At 42.8% G+C, this 12,223-nt stretch overlaps 2 protein-coding genes and 1 long non-coding RNA gene across 3 annotated transcripts in view; 1 reads left to right on the top strand and 2 right to left on the bottom strand.

The window, feature by feature from the left end:
• LOC104940785 (cullin-1) overlaps positions 1-11,463 on the top strand; it is a 30,378-nt gene extending 18,915 nt beyond the window's left edge. The window contains exons 8-20 of the mRNA XM_010765763.1: positions 6,762-6,924; positions 7,035-7,165; positions 7,546-7,653; positions 7,772-7,878; positions 8,164-8,212; positions 9,524-9,655; positions 9,748-9,865; positions 10,018-10,094; positions 10,446-10,564; positions 10,687-10,792; positions 10,902-10,949; positions 11,093-11,175; positions 11,259-11,463. Coding sequence (XP_010764065.1) covers positions 6,762-6,924; positions 7,035-7,165; positions 7,546-7,653; positions 7,772-7,878; positions 8,164-8,212; positions 9,524-9,655; positions 9,748-9,865; positions 10,018-10,094; positions 10,446-10,564; positions 10,687-10,792; positions 10,902-10,949; positions 11,093-11,175; positions 11,259-11,448 — 1,431 coding nt within the window. The 3' untranslated portion in view covers positions 11,449-11,463. The remainder of the gene's footprint in view (positions 1-6,761; positions 6,925-7,034; positions 7,166-7,545; positions 7,654-7,771; positions 7,879-8,163; positions 8,213-9,523; positions 9,656-9,747; positions 9,866-10,017; positions 10,095-10,445; positions 10,565-10,686; positions 10,793-10,901; positions 10,950-11,092; positions 11,176-11,258) is intronic.
• Positions 1-12,223, bottom strand: part of LOC104940793 (uncharacterized) — a 100,599-nt gene that overhangs the window by 42,440 nt on the left and 45,936 nt on the right. The gene's annotated exons all lie outside the window — the stretch shown is intronic.
• Positions 1-12,223, bottom strand: part of LOC104940787 (uncharacterized) — an 18,374-nt gene that overhangs the window by 2,938 nt on the left and 3,213 nt on the right. Inside the window, exons 2-3 of the long non-coding RNA XR_797823.1 lie at positions 4,498-4,502; positions 2,090-2,097 (exon numbers count right to left, since the gene is read on the bottom strand). This is a non-coding gene — a long non-coding RNA (uncharacterized lncRNA). The remainder of the gene's footprint in view (positions 1-2,089; positions 2,098-4,497; positions 4,503-12,223) is intronic.

Here is a 12,223-nt window from a genome sequence, read left to right as displayed (position 1 = left end):
TTCCCAGCCGGCCCCTTCTCTGGAGGCCGAGACCTGACGCGCGTGGTGGTGGGGGAAGGCAGGCCAAACATAATCGCCGCGACTGCGCCCTACGTGAGCGCCCCCCAGAGACCAGTATGTCGCCCGCAGCCGACCGGGTGCACCAGGGGCTGGGCCTTTCGCAGGCCGGCGGGCGGGGGCGGCGAATGACATCGCGCTGGCCCTCTCCAACTCGCGTGGTGATGCTGGTAGAGCCGGCGTCCACCATCTGGCCCCGCTGACGGAAGCAGAGGAGATCAGCCCAAGGCGGCCAGCACGGCCGCTCACTCTGTGCGAGTCCGTCGCCTGTCTCCCAGGCAAGGATTTCCGTGTGTGCGTGACACAGCATCCAGCTGCCACCTCTGAGTGCCGAGCAGCTCTGGTTGTACGCGAGAGCGGGCGAAGAGCCCGGATCCAGGCCCGAGCGCGGTTTCGGGACCCCGCAGTTCCACAGGGCCATTGTGCCTGTCGACGGCGAGCGCGCGGGGAGGCCGCGAATGCGTGCGGCGTTGGGTCACCATGACGAGGCCGGATTACGCCACCCATCACAGAGAAGCCAGAAATGGGGAATGCGGGACCCATCCGGTGATCTGTCAGGGCTATTGCCAGCAGCCACCCGCCACGGCCGTCAGGGGCTCGCCGTGCAGGAGCCTGGCCCGGTGGTTTTAACGTGGTCGGTTAGATAAACTGGCAGAGCGCGAGATTAACGCCGGCTGCCACGTAAATGCTGTTGATCTGTAGTTAGGAGCGCGCCTGCAGAAAGAACGCAGTGCTGGAGTGGCGCGGATGTAGCGCCGCATAAGTCAAGCAAATGCGCGCAGATTTTGTAAAACCGCCGAGACAAAACCGCGAGAAGCCCCGTTAGGTCTGTGCCGGTTGGCACACAAAGTGAGGAGAGAAAAAGTTGACTCGTCTTGACGTGACGTCATCAGCTCGCGCATCACAGAATGTAAACAACACTGTATAGAGTGAACGTGTGGAGCTCATACGATGGAGAAAACACCAAGATGAAAAAATCTAATCCATCTCATTTACCGACGAACATTTCTACTAAAAACGGGGCAAAAAGTGGGGGGAAACTATTCTGCACCCCGTGCAACTGTGTGTTGGAGCATAAGAGAAAATCGACGGGGACGACCCACTTTGATTCATTCAAACATTCGAAAATGCTTTCTGCTGCTGCGGACAAGAAAGCCAAACAACTCACGTTCAGCAAGGCATCAACCTCCAAAACCCTTTCAAGGGCTACAAGAAACGAAGTGAGTAGCCTACACGATTGAAGCTGGTCAGATAACGAACGAGTAAATGAAACGGAATGAGGCGGAGAAGTGTGTGTGTGTGTGTGTGTGTGGGGGGGGTGTGTGTGAGATTAAAAAAGCCCAATTGCTTTTACAATAAATAAACATTGAATGTGTTTAATTGAATAGTAAAGGGGTTTAACGTTAGTGGCAGTTTGTGTGTGAGAGAGAATAAATAAGACAGCCCAATATTAAAAAATTGTTATTCTTTTTCCCCGCATATTTCGCAACTTTCCGCATATTTCGCAACTTCCCGCAATTTCACCGCATAAAATCACATAAAAACCCCGCATGTTTAATCGCATAATCAAGGATTTTAGCCCGCATAATCAAGGAATTTAGCCCGCATAATAAAGCATTTTTGCCCGCGTTTTTCTGGAGGGTCTAGCTAACAATGCTTTAATGCCGCTATTAAGCAGGTATGACGTTTACCATCCTAGCTTAGCAAATTAGCATGCTAACATTTGTTTATCAGTGTGTAACACAAAGCAGCCTACAGCTGAGGCTGATGGGAATGGCCTCAGTTTTGAAGGTTTTGACCAGGCGGGGTCGCTAAACGAAAATGTAGGAGTTTACGGAAGTGTAAGGTCCTCTCAGGTTAACTTTGTTTTTGCAATTTTGTAATTCCTCTCTTATATCGTTACACCTCTTCTCGTTCCAGAGTCACCACTCTGGATTGTTCCTCACCTGTGTATCATCTCAGTTAGTCTCCATGTGCCCCAGTGTCATCCTCTCCCTGTGTGTATAGTGTGTGTCTCCACTCCCCTCGGTACCAGTTCCTCTTTGTACCTCCGAGTCAAGTGTTCCAGCAGTTTCTCCCAGTGATTAGTGTTTATCGTGTACCTGACCTTACTATGTTTCCTGACCCAGTTTTGCCTACTCCTCGTCTGTTTTGGGTTCCTGTATTGCGTATCAACTGTGTCCCGAACTTTATCAAGTAGACTGTCTTTTTTAAAGCCTGTGTTTCTGAGTCGTGCGGTTGAGTCCATTAACTGAGCTCACTCCAGCTGTTGCAGAAAGTCATTAGGATTCATCTTCTGTATCAACTTTTATGGCAATATTTCAAAAAGGTGTTATTTTTCTGGATGGAATCAATTGATTATTATGTGATCTGGTTAGCCACGATTAGCAATGCTCAGCCATTCAAGGGTCAATATACCCTTAACCATTCAATTCCCACATATGGTAAAGGTTAGGATAGTTGGCTGGATGGTAACCCTTATTTTGCAAAGCTCTAGCACAAACATTGAGATTAGGCATTGACCTCAAAACATCAGAAAAGCTCTCCTAGTCCTGGTTCTCAAAGATTTAACCATCTAAACACGAGCGGTATTCCAGTCTCTTACCTGTTGGGAAGTTTTCCTCACATATGGAGACAGTTCTCTTTAGACTTGCAGAATCTCTGGAGAATCCACGCACTGTTAGAAACATGAAGAAGTGAACGTGACCAACATGGCAAGAGGCTTACTTTTATTTTAAGCACAGAGCTTGTGGCTGATGGGTTAGGGTCTTCAAGGTGTCACTGTTGATGAGAAAGCAAGTACATCTGGGATGTATGAGTGATTATTAAAATAATATAATTTGTTTCATTTTGCTTCACTGTACAGATATGTTTGGCAGAGTTTGGATGTCAGTTTAACACCATATCAGCAGCAATGTTGACATCACAACTTGTTTGGAGCCAGTCGGTTGCACAAGTGTGTTATGGGAAACTGAAGTATCCAGTGTGACACTACGTTATGTCCAGCAATACAAGTAATATTATAATATTCATAGATTATTGATCTTTTAATTAATTTTAAAGGTTTTAAACATTATAGCTAACCAGACTTTTATTATTTAAATGGCGCTCTTTTAAACTGGAGAGGATCCACAAGGATTAAGGATAAAATAATAACAACCGTAAACATGACCAAATCACATATACGCCATAGCCTACTTCAGTTATAAATACTATTTGTTATTAGGGTGAATAATCAGGGATGGTTAATTTATTATATTGTCCATTAGCCAATTATAACTGGTACATTAATATAGATTACTTTTTAAATACACAAAATACTTTTATTTAACTCTTAGATCACGACTTTTTAAAATGTTGTGTATTGTGACGAAGGTCACTTCGCCACTATGGACTGACGGCTTTGGGCCGGGTAATATTGCACTTTATTAGCGGGATTGCATAGGACAGTTAACATTGGATTGGTATTTGCACATAATGTATTACATAAACCTTATTTATTGAAATGTCGTCTGGATGCTGGTATAATGGTGACAGCGGTTGAGGGTAATCAGGGTGCAAATAATATGTTGAATGTCTGTGGCTGATGATTGTGTGCACCTGGGGCCCTGGGTTGTCTCCTCCCCCCTCACCTGTGTTTAATTGTTCCCCCTCACCTGTGTCTAATTAGTCTGTATATTTAAGTGCTGTTCCTTGTTGCGCTGAGAGTCAGCCTGTGTGAGCTGCTGGTGGCCGCAGGCTGGGCACGGGAACCACTTATTGAGGCTGTGTCATTATGTGTGAACTTTGTGCACAGTGTTTTAATAAATGCCCACGTCGCGTTATATTTTTGGACGTTCTGCCTCTGCCTCCTTGCTTGATCGGGCCGCTCAACGGTCAGTCTCACATGTATCAACCATAGACTGGTATTAACAAAAAATGATCATATGATATTGCCCCTATACAGTGGTGGAAAAAGTAGGCTATTACAATTCTTTACTTGAGTAAAAGTACTAATACCACACTGTAAACATATTCTCTTTCAAGTAGTAGGCCTAAGGCATCGAGAAAAGTACTTAAGTAAAAGTACTGAATCTGTAAATTAAATGTAGTGCAGTTATGCGTAAATGAAAATACAAAGTACCTCAAATGTGTAGAGTAATTGATGGCTCCTATATTATAAGTATGAGTACAGATACCTATTCTGCCGTGCCGGTGTGACTTCTCCTCCCGGTACTGGCCTTCGGTAGAGCTCTTCCTCCGGTACCTGCCGGTGTCTCGGTCCGGCCGGGAAGACATGTCCGATACAACCCTCCGGTCCCCGGGGATCAGTGAGCAGCTCTCCGTCACATGCCCTGCACCGAGTGTCTACTACTCCGTATGAGAGGCGGGAGTCAAGCTGACCCATAACATCCTGATGTGTCCTTTCAAAATAAAAGTCCCATTGACAAAACGTTTGACCTCAGCTGACATAAGCAGAGGTGGGAAGTAACTAAGTACATTTACTCAAATATACTTAAGTAGACAATATGAGGTACTTGTACTTTACTTGAGTATTTCCATGTAATGCTACTGTGTACTACAATTCAGAGGTAAATGGTGTACTTTTACTCCACTACATGTATTTAATCCCTTTAGCTTCTTTACAGATTTGGATTAATGATGTGAAATGTAATCAAGTGTAATCTAAATCTTTAGTTTGCACACGTTTTATTGTGATGCAGGTTTCTCTCAGGTCAATCAAAAGAAAGTGTTGCTGTATTATTACATTCAAAAGTTTGCATCCTATTCTTTTGAGGAGTTTTATTATTTTATTCATATTTGAATAAAACAAATTGCCTTTGCTATATTTACAGTTCACGCTGAATATGTGGTTTGTTATCTACTGATATAATGGTTGATAGAAGTTATTATGTGATAATTTTGCCAATTGAAAACGATAAAATGAATACTAACACTTCAACATTATAAACTTGGAGGGAGATTCATTTTATTTAAATGGCAATGATGATAATCATTATTTTATTTAAACCTTGTTTTTGTAAAGTAAAACCAAAAGATAATGAATAACCAGTATTATATCCCTACACATTTTATAATTAGTTTCTAGTGTTTCCCACAGATCTGAAATATACTTGGGGGGGTGGTGGTAGCGGGGGGGGATATATTGCATTATTTTATCGATTATTTACGTTTTTTTTGCTCAAAACAGACTATATGTTATTATGTTGAAATATTTGTCGTTCGATCTTTATACAATCGCAGGTCTGTTAAAAAAAAGAACCTTTTCCTTGTTTTCGAGAAAAACAGTTATACACTGGTCCTGGGGACCAGATTCCTATCACTCCCCGACTTCTAGCTTCCACCTAAGTAAGATCACACGGGAACTCATTCAGTGAATCGGGAATCAATGAGGTCCCTCTTAGGGACATTAGCAGTAATATTCAGCGAACCTATTTTCGCAGTCGATTTCTTTACATTACATTACACTATCATTTTATACGTCACTTATTTATTTATTTGTTCACATTGATCCTCTTCTCCTCTCTCTGTCCTCTCCGACCAGGTCACTCGTGTTGTGTGAGTATTTACTTAGTTTTTATTTAATGTATTTGTTCAAGTCAAAAAAAGTATAACTTCTACATGACAATAACCAATATCGGTAACTAAATCTAATAACTTTAGCATAATTGTCACGAATTATATCACAAAGGTATCTAGATCAGAGAAATAAAGGGGGCAGTTTTACGTGGTCTACTACGTAATTGAGGTTTTAATTTAGAATGGCCCTCGTACGGGGCGCTGGGGGATCTCTACCTCCAGCTGGGGGTGAATTTTAGGTGTACCTAATCAAGGATTTATGTAAATATTTTGTAAAAAAATAATTTATCATTGGGTAAAGGTATACAAATACACACCCATATCTAATTTGATATCCCGATAGTAATACCCGGGACGGACTTTGGCAGCGAGAGGTAGCGCCTTACCGACGATTGTTCGCTGGTTTGTCTTTTCCAAATTGCACAACGTGCAGTGGAGTNAAATTGTCACATCATATAAATACTTGGGCACCATTTTTGATGACCACCTCAAATTTGATGTGAATACTGAGTGTATTGTGAACCGGGGTCAACAGAGAATGCCCCTTCTTCGCAAACCGAACTCTTTCTCTGTCAGGCCTTTCATTCTTTGTCGTTTTTAACAATCATTCATTGAGAGCCTTATTTGTTTTTCTTTATCTGCTGGTTCCTTAGCCTTACACTGAAAAACAGGAACAGCCTGAACAGAATTGTTAAAACCTGCTCTAAGATCATCGGCGTGAAACAGAGAAACTTAAACTCCTTCTGTAACCAACAGATTCTGCGGAAAGCAGAGAGCCTTCTGGCCTCTCCTGGGCATGAATTTCATCTGTTGCCATCAGGGCGTAGATATGCTCTACCTGCTCTAAAGACTAATCGCTTAATCATTCATCCCTTCTGCACTCAAACTTTTAAATTCTTGAAAGGCTTTTAACTTGATTATTTACTTACTTATTTATTTATTATTGTGATGCTATGACCAATAACATAACCTCATAACCAATTGCCCCTTGCGGGATTAATGAAGTTGTTGATTGATTAATCTAAAATGTATAGTTTTCCAAGATTCACAAGCTTTGTTGTCCAATGTGTAGTTCAACATTATTAGCTTGTGGTACTTAAGAGTGTTTGTGTGTGTGTGCTCAGGCGGAGGCTCGTCTGCTGGAGGAGCAGCGGCGTGTGCAGGTGTATCTCCACGAGTCCACACAAGACGAGCTGGCCCGGAAGTGTGAGCAGGTCCTGATCGAGAAGCACCTGGAGATCTTCCACACCGAGTTCCAGAACCTGCTGGATGCCGACAAGAATGAAGGTAAACCTGCAATCTGAATTTCAATGAGTGTACATAGCTAGTTCTGAAATAAGGAAGAAGTTTGTATTTAAAAGGTGTTTTAAAAAAAAAAATCTAATTTCTCCTCTCAGACCTGGGCCGGATGTACAACCTGGTGTCCCGCATCACAGATGGCCTCGGAGAACTGAAGAAACTTCTGGAGACTCACATCCACAACCAGGGCCTGGCTGCCATCGAGAAGTGTGGAGAGGCCGCGCTCAACGTACGTAATATAATAGAAAACGGAGAAGAGCAGGACAACTCCAAATTTGAGAGGCTGAAAATGTCAATTTTGCATGAATACTGATTAAGCTGTTATTAAAATGATTGCCTGATTATTTTCCAGAATAATCTTTAAAGCTGGGGCAGTTACATAATGTTACAAATTAGGAAATGTACTTTAAAAAGTGCTTTTAGACCACCTTAATGAGGCACCAAGAATAGAAATGAGCTTAGTATCTTTCTGTCTTTGCCACACGGAACGGGGCCCTTTCTCACGAGAGGAACAATCATCAAACAATTATTAATCGTGTGAGGGTGTAAAAAGGCAGGCAAGTTTGCAAAAAAGCTGCAATGGAACTAAATATGTGTGTTTTCCTCCAGGACCCCAAAGTGTACGTGCAGACCACGCTGGACGTCCATAAGAAATACAACGCCTTGGTCATGTCTGCCTTCAACAACGACGCCGGCTTTGTGGCAGCGCTCGATAAGGTAGAGAAACTAAACATCTGCCCTTAACATCTGCAATTATCTGAGTTCTTCAGTGTTGCTTTCTCAACATTTTCAGGTGTCATTCTAAATTGTAATTTCATTGCAATTGTTTTCACAGGCGTGTGGTCGCTTCATCAACAACAACGCCGTCACCAGGATGGCTCAGTCCTCCAGCAAGTCTCCAGAGCTGCTGGCCAGATACTGCGACTCTCTACTGAAGAAGAGGTGTGCTATCAGTCCCGTGTGCATCTGAATGGGATCCGACCAAGCAATCTTAATCAACTGATATTTTTAGAACAAGAAAATAAGTAAACCCTGAGTCTGGTTGTTTTTAAAACCTGTGCTTTTTCAGTTTTTTGTAGTGTCACTGCTGATTGTTTATTAAGGATGTTGAGCAATGCAAATCAAGAGAAGAGAAAGTTAAAACAATCCAAGATAGAATAAGACTAGAAATACATGTTTTCTCTTTATACACCTATAAACTATAACCTGTTTCTGTTTTTACTCCAGCTCTAAAAATCCAGAGGAAGCAGAACTGGAGGACACACTCAACCAAGTGGTGAGAAACTGTGATCTGTGTGTGTGTTTGCACAAATATACTCATGTGTATGTATACTCTGTGTGTCTCTGGTCATGTTGTAGCAGCAGCTGTACTAGAAAAGTACCACTGACCTAAGGCGCTTTCACACCGGAGTACTTTTCCCCGTACTTTTCCCTTTTAGGTCCGATAGTTCCTGGAATTTTGCGTTCACACCAAAAAGAGAACTTAGTTCATGAGAACTTTTCCCCTCTTTTCAGTCCCTGCTAGAGAGGTGGTACTTTCCTGGGGAGAAAAAAGTTCCAATTTCTGATTGGCTGGGCGAATTNAACCCATTTCCATATGTTTATGTGTGGGTAGGAGATTTAAACTATAGGGCTATCATTATGGGCCCTGCCTGTACCTGTTCGCTCTGCCATCGCGTGAATGGTCTGCTAACAAGCGACCAACAGAAAGGTTAACGTTGTTGCACGTCACCTCAACCCCCCATCCCCNCTAATAATGCTAATGCCAGCAAATACAATGGCGGCTTCACAAAACTTTTCAGAGTTTTACGGGGCGTGGTTTGAAATTCGCCCAGCCAATCAGAAATTGCCAATTTCTGATTGGCTGGGCGAATTTCAAACCACGCCCCGTAAAACTCTGAAAAGTTTTGTGAAGCCGCCATTGTATTTGCTGGCATTAGCATTATTAGCATTAGCATTATCCCCGGGCACCAACGGAGAGAGAATAACTTAAGCAACACAAAAAAAAAACATAGGAGCGGTGGAGTGATGGGGAGGTTCTGGCGATTTACTCGGAAGGCTCCAGTCCCCACCTCCGCGGACTTCGGGTGGCAGTATACGCCGTGAAGTTGTTTGCAGCCTGCCAGTAAACCCAAAGCAGAAGAAGAAGAAGTGACGTCAGTGGCTTCATTTGCGTAATCTTCCCTCAGGGACTTATTCCGGTGTGAACGCGATCTGCTCTTTTGTTCCATGGGGGAACTAAGTGCTGGGAACTAAGTACGGCAAAGTTCTTGGTGTGAAAGCGGCTCTAGTTACTCTCGTGGTAACTGTTGTAAAGAACGGTTTTTCTTTCTTAAGTTGTAGACACTGCAGTGAAAATATTTTTAGACTATAGTATCTGAATTTTGTCTCCATTGTTTATCATTATCAAATGCATACCTTTTATTTTTTAAGTCATACAATTACATTTTTTCTGAAACACAATGCATCATTTCACACTGTTTTAGTGCCCTTGTGAAATGCTTTTTTTTGCAGTTTGAATTGTGCAGCTGTCCAGGTTATCCATTTCTTAAACCTTTTTGTATGTTTTTGTCTTTCCTCTTTTCAGATGGTTGTGTTCAAGTACATCGAGGACAAAGATGTTTTCCAGAAGTTTTACGCTAAGATGCTGGCCAAACGTCTGGTCCACCAGAACAGCGCCAGCGACGACGCCGAGGCTAGCATGATCTCCAAACTCAAGGTGTGTGTACACAAAAACATCCACAGCAACCCTAAACCTCAGTTTCCCAAACACCTCACGCTGAATGTTTTTTCTTCTTTGTTCTCGTGCAGCAAGCATGCGGCTTCGAGTACACGTCCAAACTGCAGCGCATGTTCCAGGATATTGGAGTCAGTAAAGACCTGAACGAACAATTCAAGAAACACCTGACCAACTCTGAGCCTCTTGACTGTGAGTACTCACAAAGAAACACTGGTATCCGACGCCAATCATTACATTAATACGTATTTCTAAATTCTGATTTGAGCTTATACAGAGCTACTAAATGCAATGCCCATAAAACCTTTCTGAGTAGAAACTGAGTTTGCGTGTATATCTTGCAGTGGACTTCAGTATCCAGGTCCTCAGCTCTGGGTCTTGGCCTTTCCAGCAGTCCTGCACCTTCGCTCTGCCTTCCGAGGTAAAACCTGTTCAACTCAGAAAAAAACATTCACTATGCAGAAGAAGGTTTAATGAGGAAAACTAAATCCACAGCATGGTTTACCTTTATTCTGTTCCTACTGTGGGATAGAAACCTGTTTTTTTTGGCTATTACTTGATTTAGACCTGTGTGAAATGTGTTGACCTGCTGCACTAGTTACTAACGATTGTTGATCACAGCCTTCTTAGGCTGTGAGAAATCCAAGTCAGTTATAATATTTTAGCATTTAAAGTTCAGTCAGTGTTGTCTTTTGCAGTTAGGTTGGGTCCCTCCTTTGGCCGTAGACCTCCCTGTCTAACTCCACTTTTTTTTCTCTCGCTCTCCGTTTAGCTGGAGCGAAGCTATCAGCGCTTCACTGCATTTTACGCCAGCAGACACAGCGGCAGGAAGCTCACCTGGCTCTACCACCTGTCCAAAGGAGAGCTGGTCACTAACTGCTTCAAGAACAGGTACGTGTTTCTGCTCAGCTTTAGGATATTTACATGTTCCTTCTTATTCAACATGTTGAGCAGCTGTGAGGAGCCTGCACTTTGATTCTGTTTCACACTGAACCTGTTGTTGTTGTTTGCAGGTACACGCTGCAGGCCTCCACCTTCCAGATGGCCATCCTGCTGCAGTACAACACAGAGGACAGCTACACCGTGCAGCAGCTGACCGACAGCACGCAGATCAAAACTGTGAGTTTGATCACATTCTCACAAACGTATCCTTATACAACATGTATATAGATATTTTGAATAAGCAGAAGTATTCCTCCACTAACCGACTTTTCTTATTTTATTTCAGGACATTCTGGTTCAAGTTCTGCAGATTTTGTTAAAATCCAAGCTGCTTGTGAGTAAATAAACAGCTGATCCTGATTTTGATATTTTGTTTCTTTGTGTTTGTTTTAAGATGTGTAGGGTTGCATCGGGAGGTGTGATTAAAATATGTTTGTGTTCAGATCTGTGATGTGTGTGTGTGTGTGTGTCCTACAGGTGATGGAGGACGAGAACGCCAACGTGGACGAGGTTGAGTTCAAACCCGAGACCGTCATCAAACTCTTCCTGGGATACAAGAAGTGAGCAGAGACACACCAATCATATCTCCCCGCTGCTGAAGACATGTTAAATATATTTTATTTAATTTGCTCTCGCTCCACAGTAAAAAGCTGAGGGTGAACATCAACGTACCGATGAAGACGGAGCAGAAACAGGAGCAGGAAACGACCCACAAGAACATCGAAGAGGACCGGAAGCTCCTCATCCAGGTGACTGTTCACACATCTTATATTCACCTCACAGCCTTAGAAGAGAAAAACACTGAGACAAACATGAGATCTGGTGGAAGGTAGTACAGGGTTCCCGCGGGGTCTTTACAAGTCTTAAAAAGTCTTACATTTGATAATCGGAATTTAAGGCCTTAAAAAGTCTTAATTATGATCAAAAAAATAAGAAAGGTCTTAAATATGATTTTAGAAGGTCTTTAAAAATGATGGGATTTGAAAGGTACTTCTGTGTTGCGATCGCGTCTAAATGTGTTTTGGGGGAAATGCCCGGGCTGCAAAGTAACCACTACGTACGGTAATAGCTTTCAGTCCCCCCACAATTTGTTTATTAAAATAATTCAACATGGAAATCAACTAGTAACCTAGCAACAAAGTTCAGATAGCGGCAGTCAGAAATGAGGTATCTTCGAATCTACTTACAAATAAATTTGGGAAGTGTAAGTTCAACTGTATTTGGTTGGAAAACATCGAGATTTTAGTGCTCGGTTGAAACCAGTGGGAGGGGAACGTGTTGGGAAGCCCGCTGCACCTTTTGCAAACAAAATGTGCGTTTGTTTTGCTAATGCAGCTTTAGCTACTGCAGCAGCTTCCGCAACAACACCGGGGGAACTCCGGGCGACGTTTGAGTCTACGTCAACCCCTAAAAGCGGAGGTGCTGTGGCAAACACCAATCATACAACAGCATGAAGACACTCTACTATAGCTCTTGACACACACAGAGCCACACAGGGACACAGAGGGAACCAACAAACCCAGTTCTGTTTACTGTTATGTTCAGTCATCGTTCTTATGTTGAACATGAAATACATTTACTTTGTAAGTTAATTTATGGGACGTATTT

The sequence above is a fragment of the Notothenia coriiceps genome, unplaced genomic scaffold, assembly GCF_000735185.1.
Source record: "Notothenia coriiceps isolate Sejong01 unplaced genomic scaffold, NC01 NC01_scaffold00002654, whole genome shotgun sequence".
Taxonomy (NCBI): Eukaryota; Metazoa; Chordata; class Actinopteri; order Perciformes; family Nototheniidae; genus Notothenia; species Notothenia coriiceps.
This window is presented reverse-complemented; position numbering and strand designations above follow the sequence as displayed.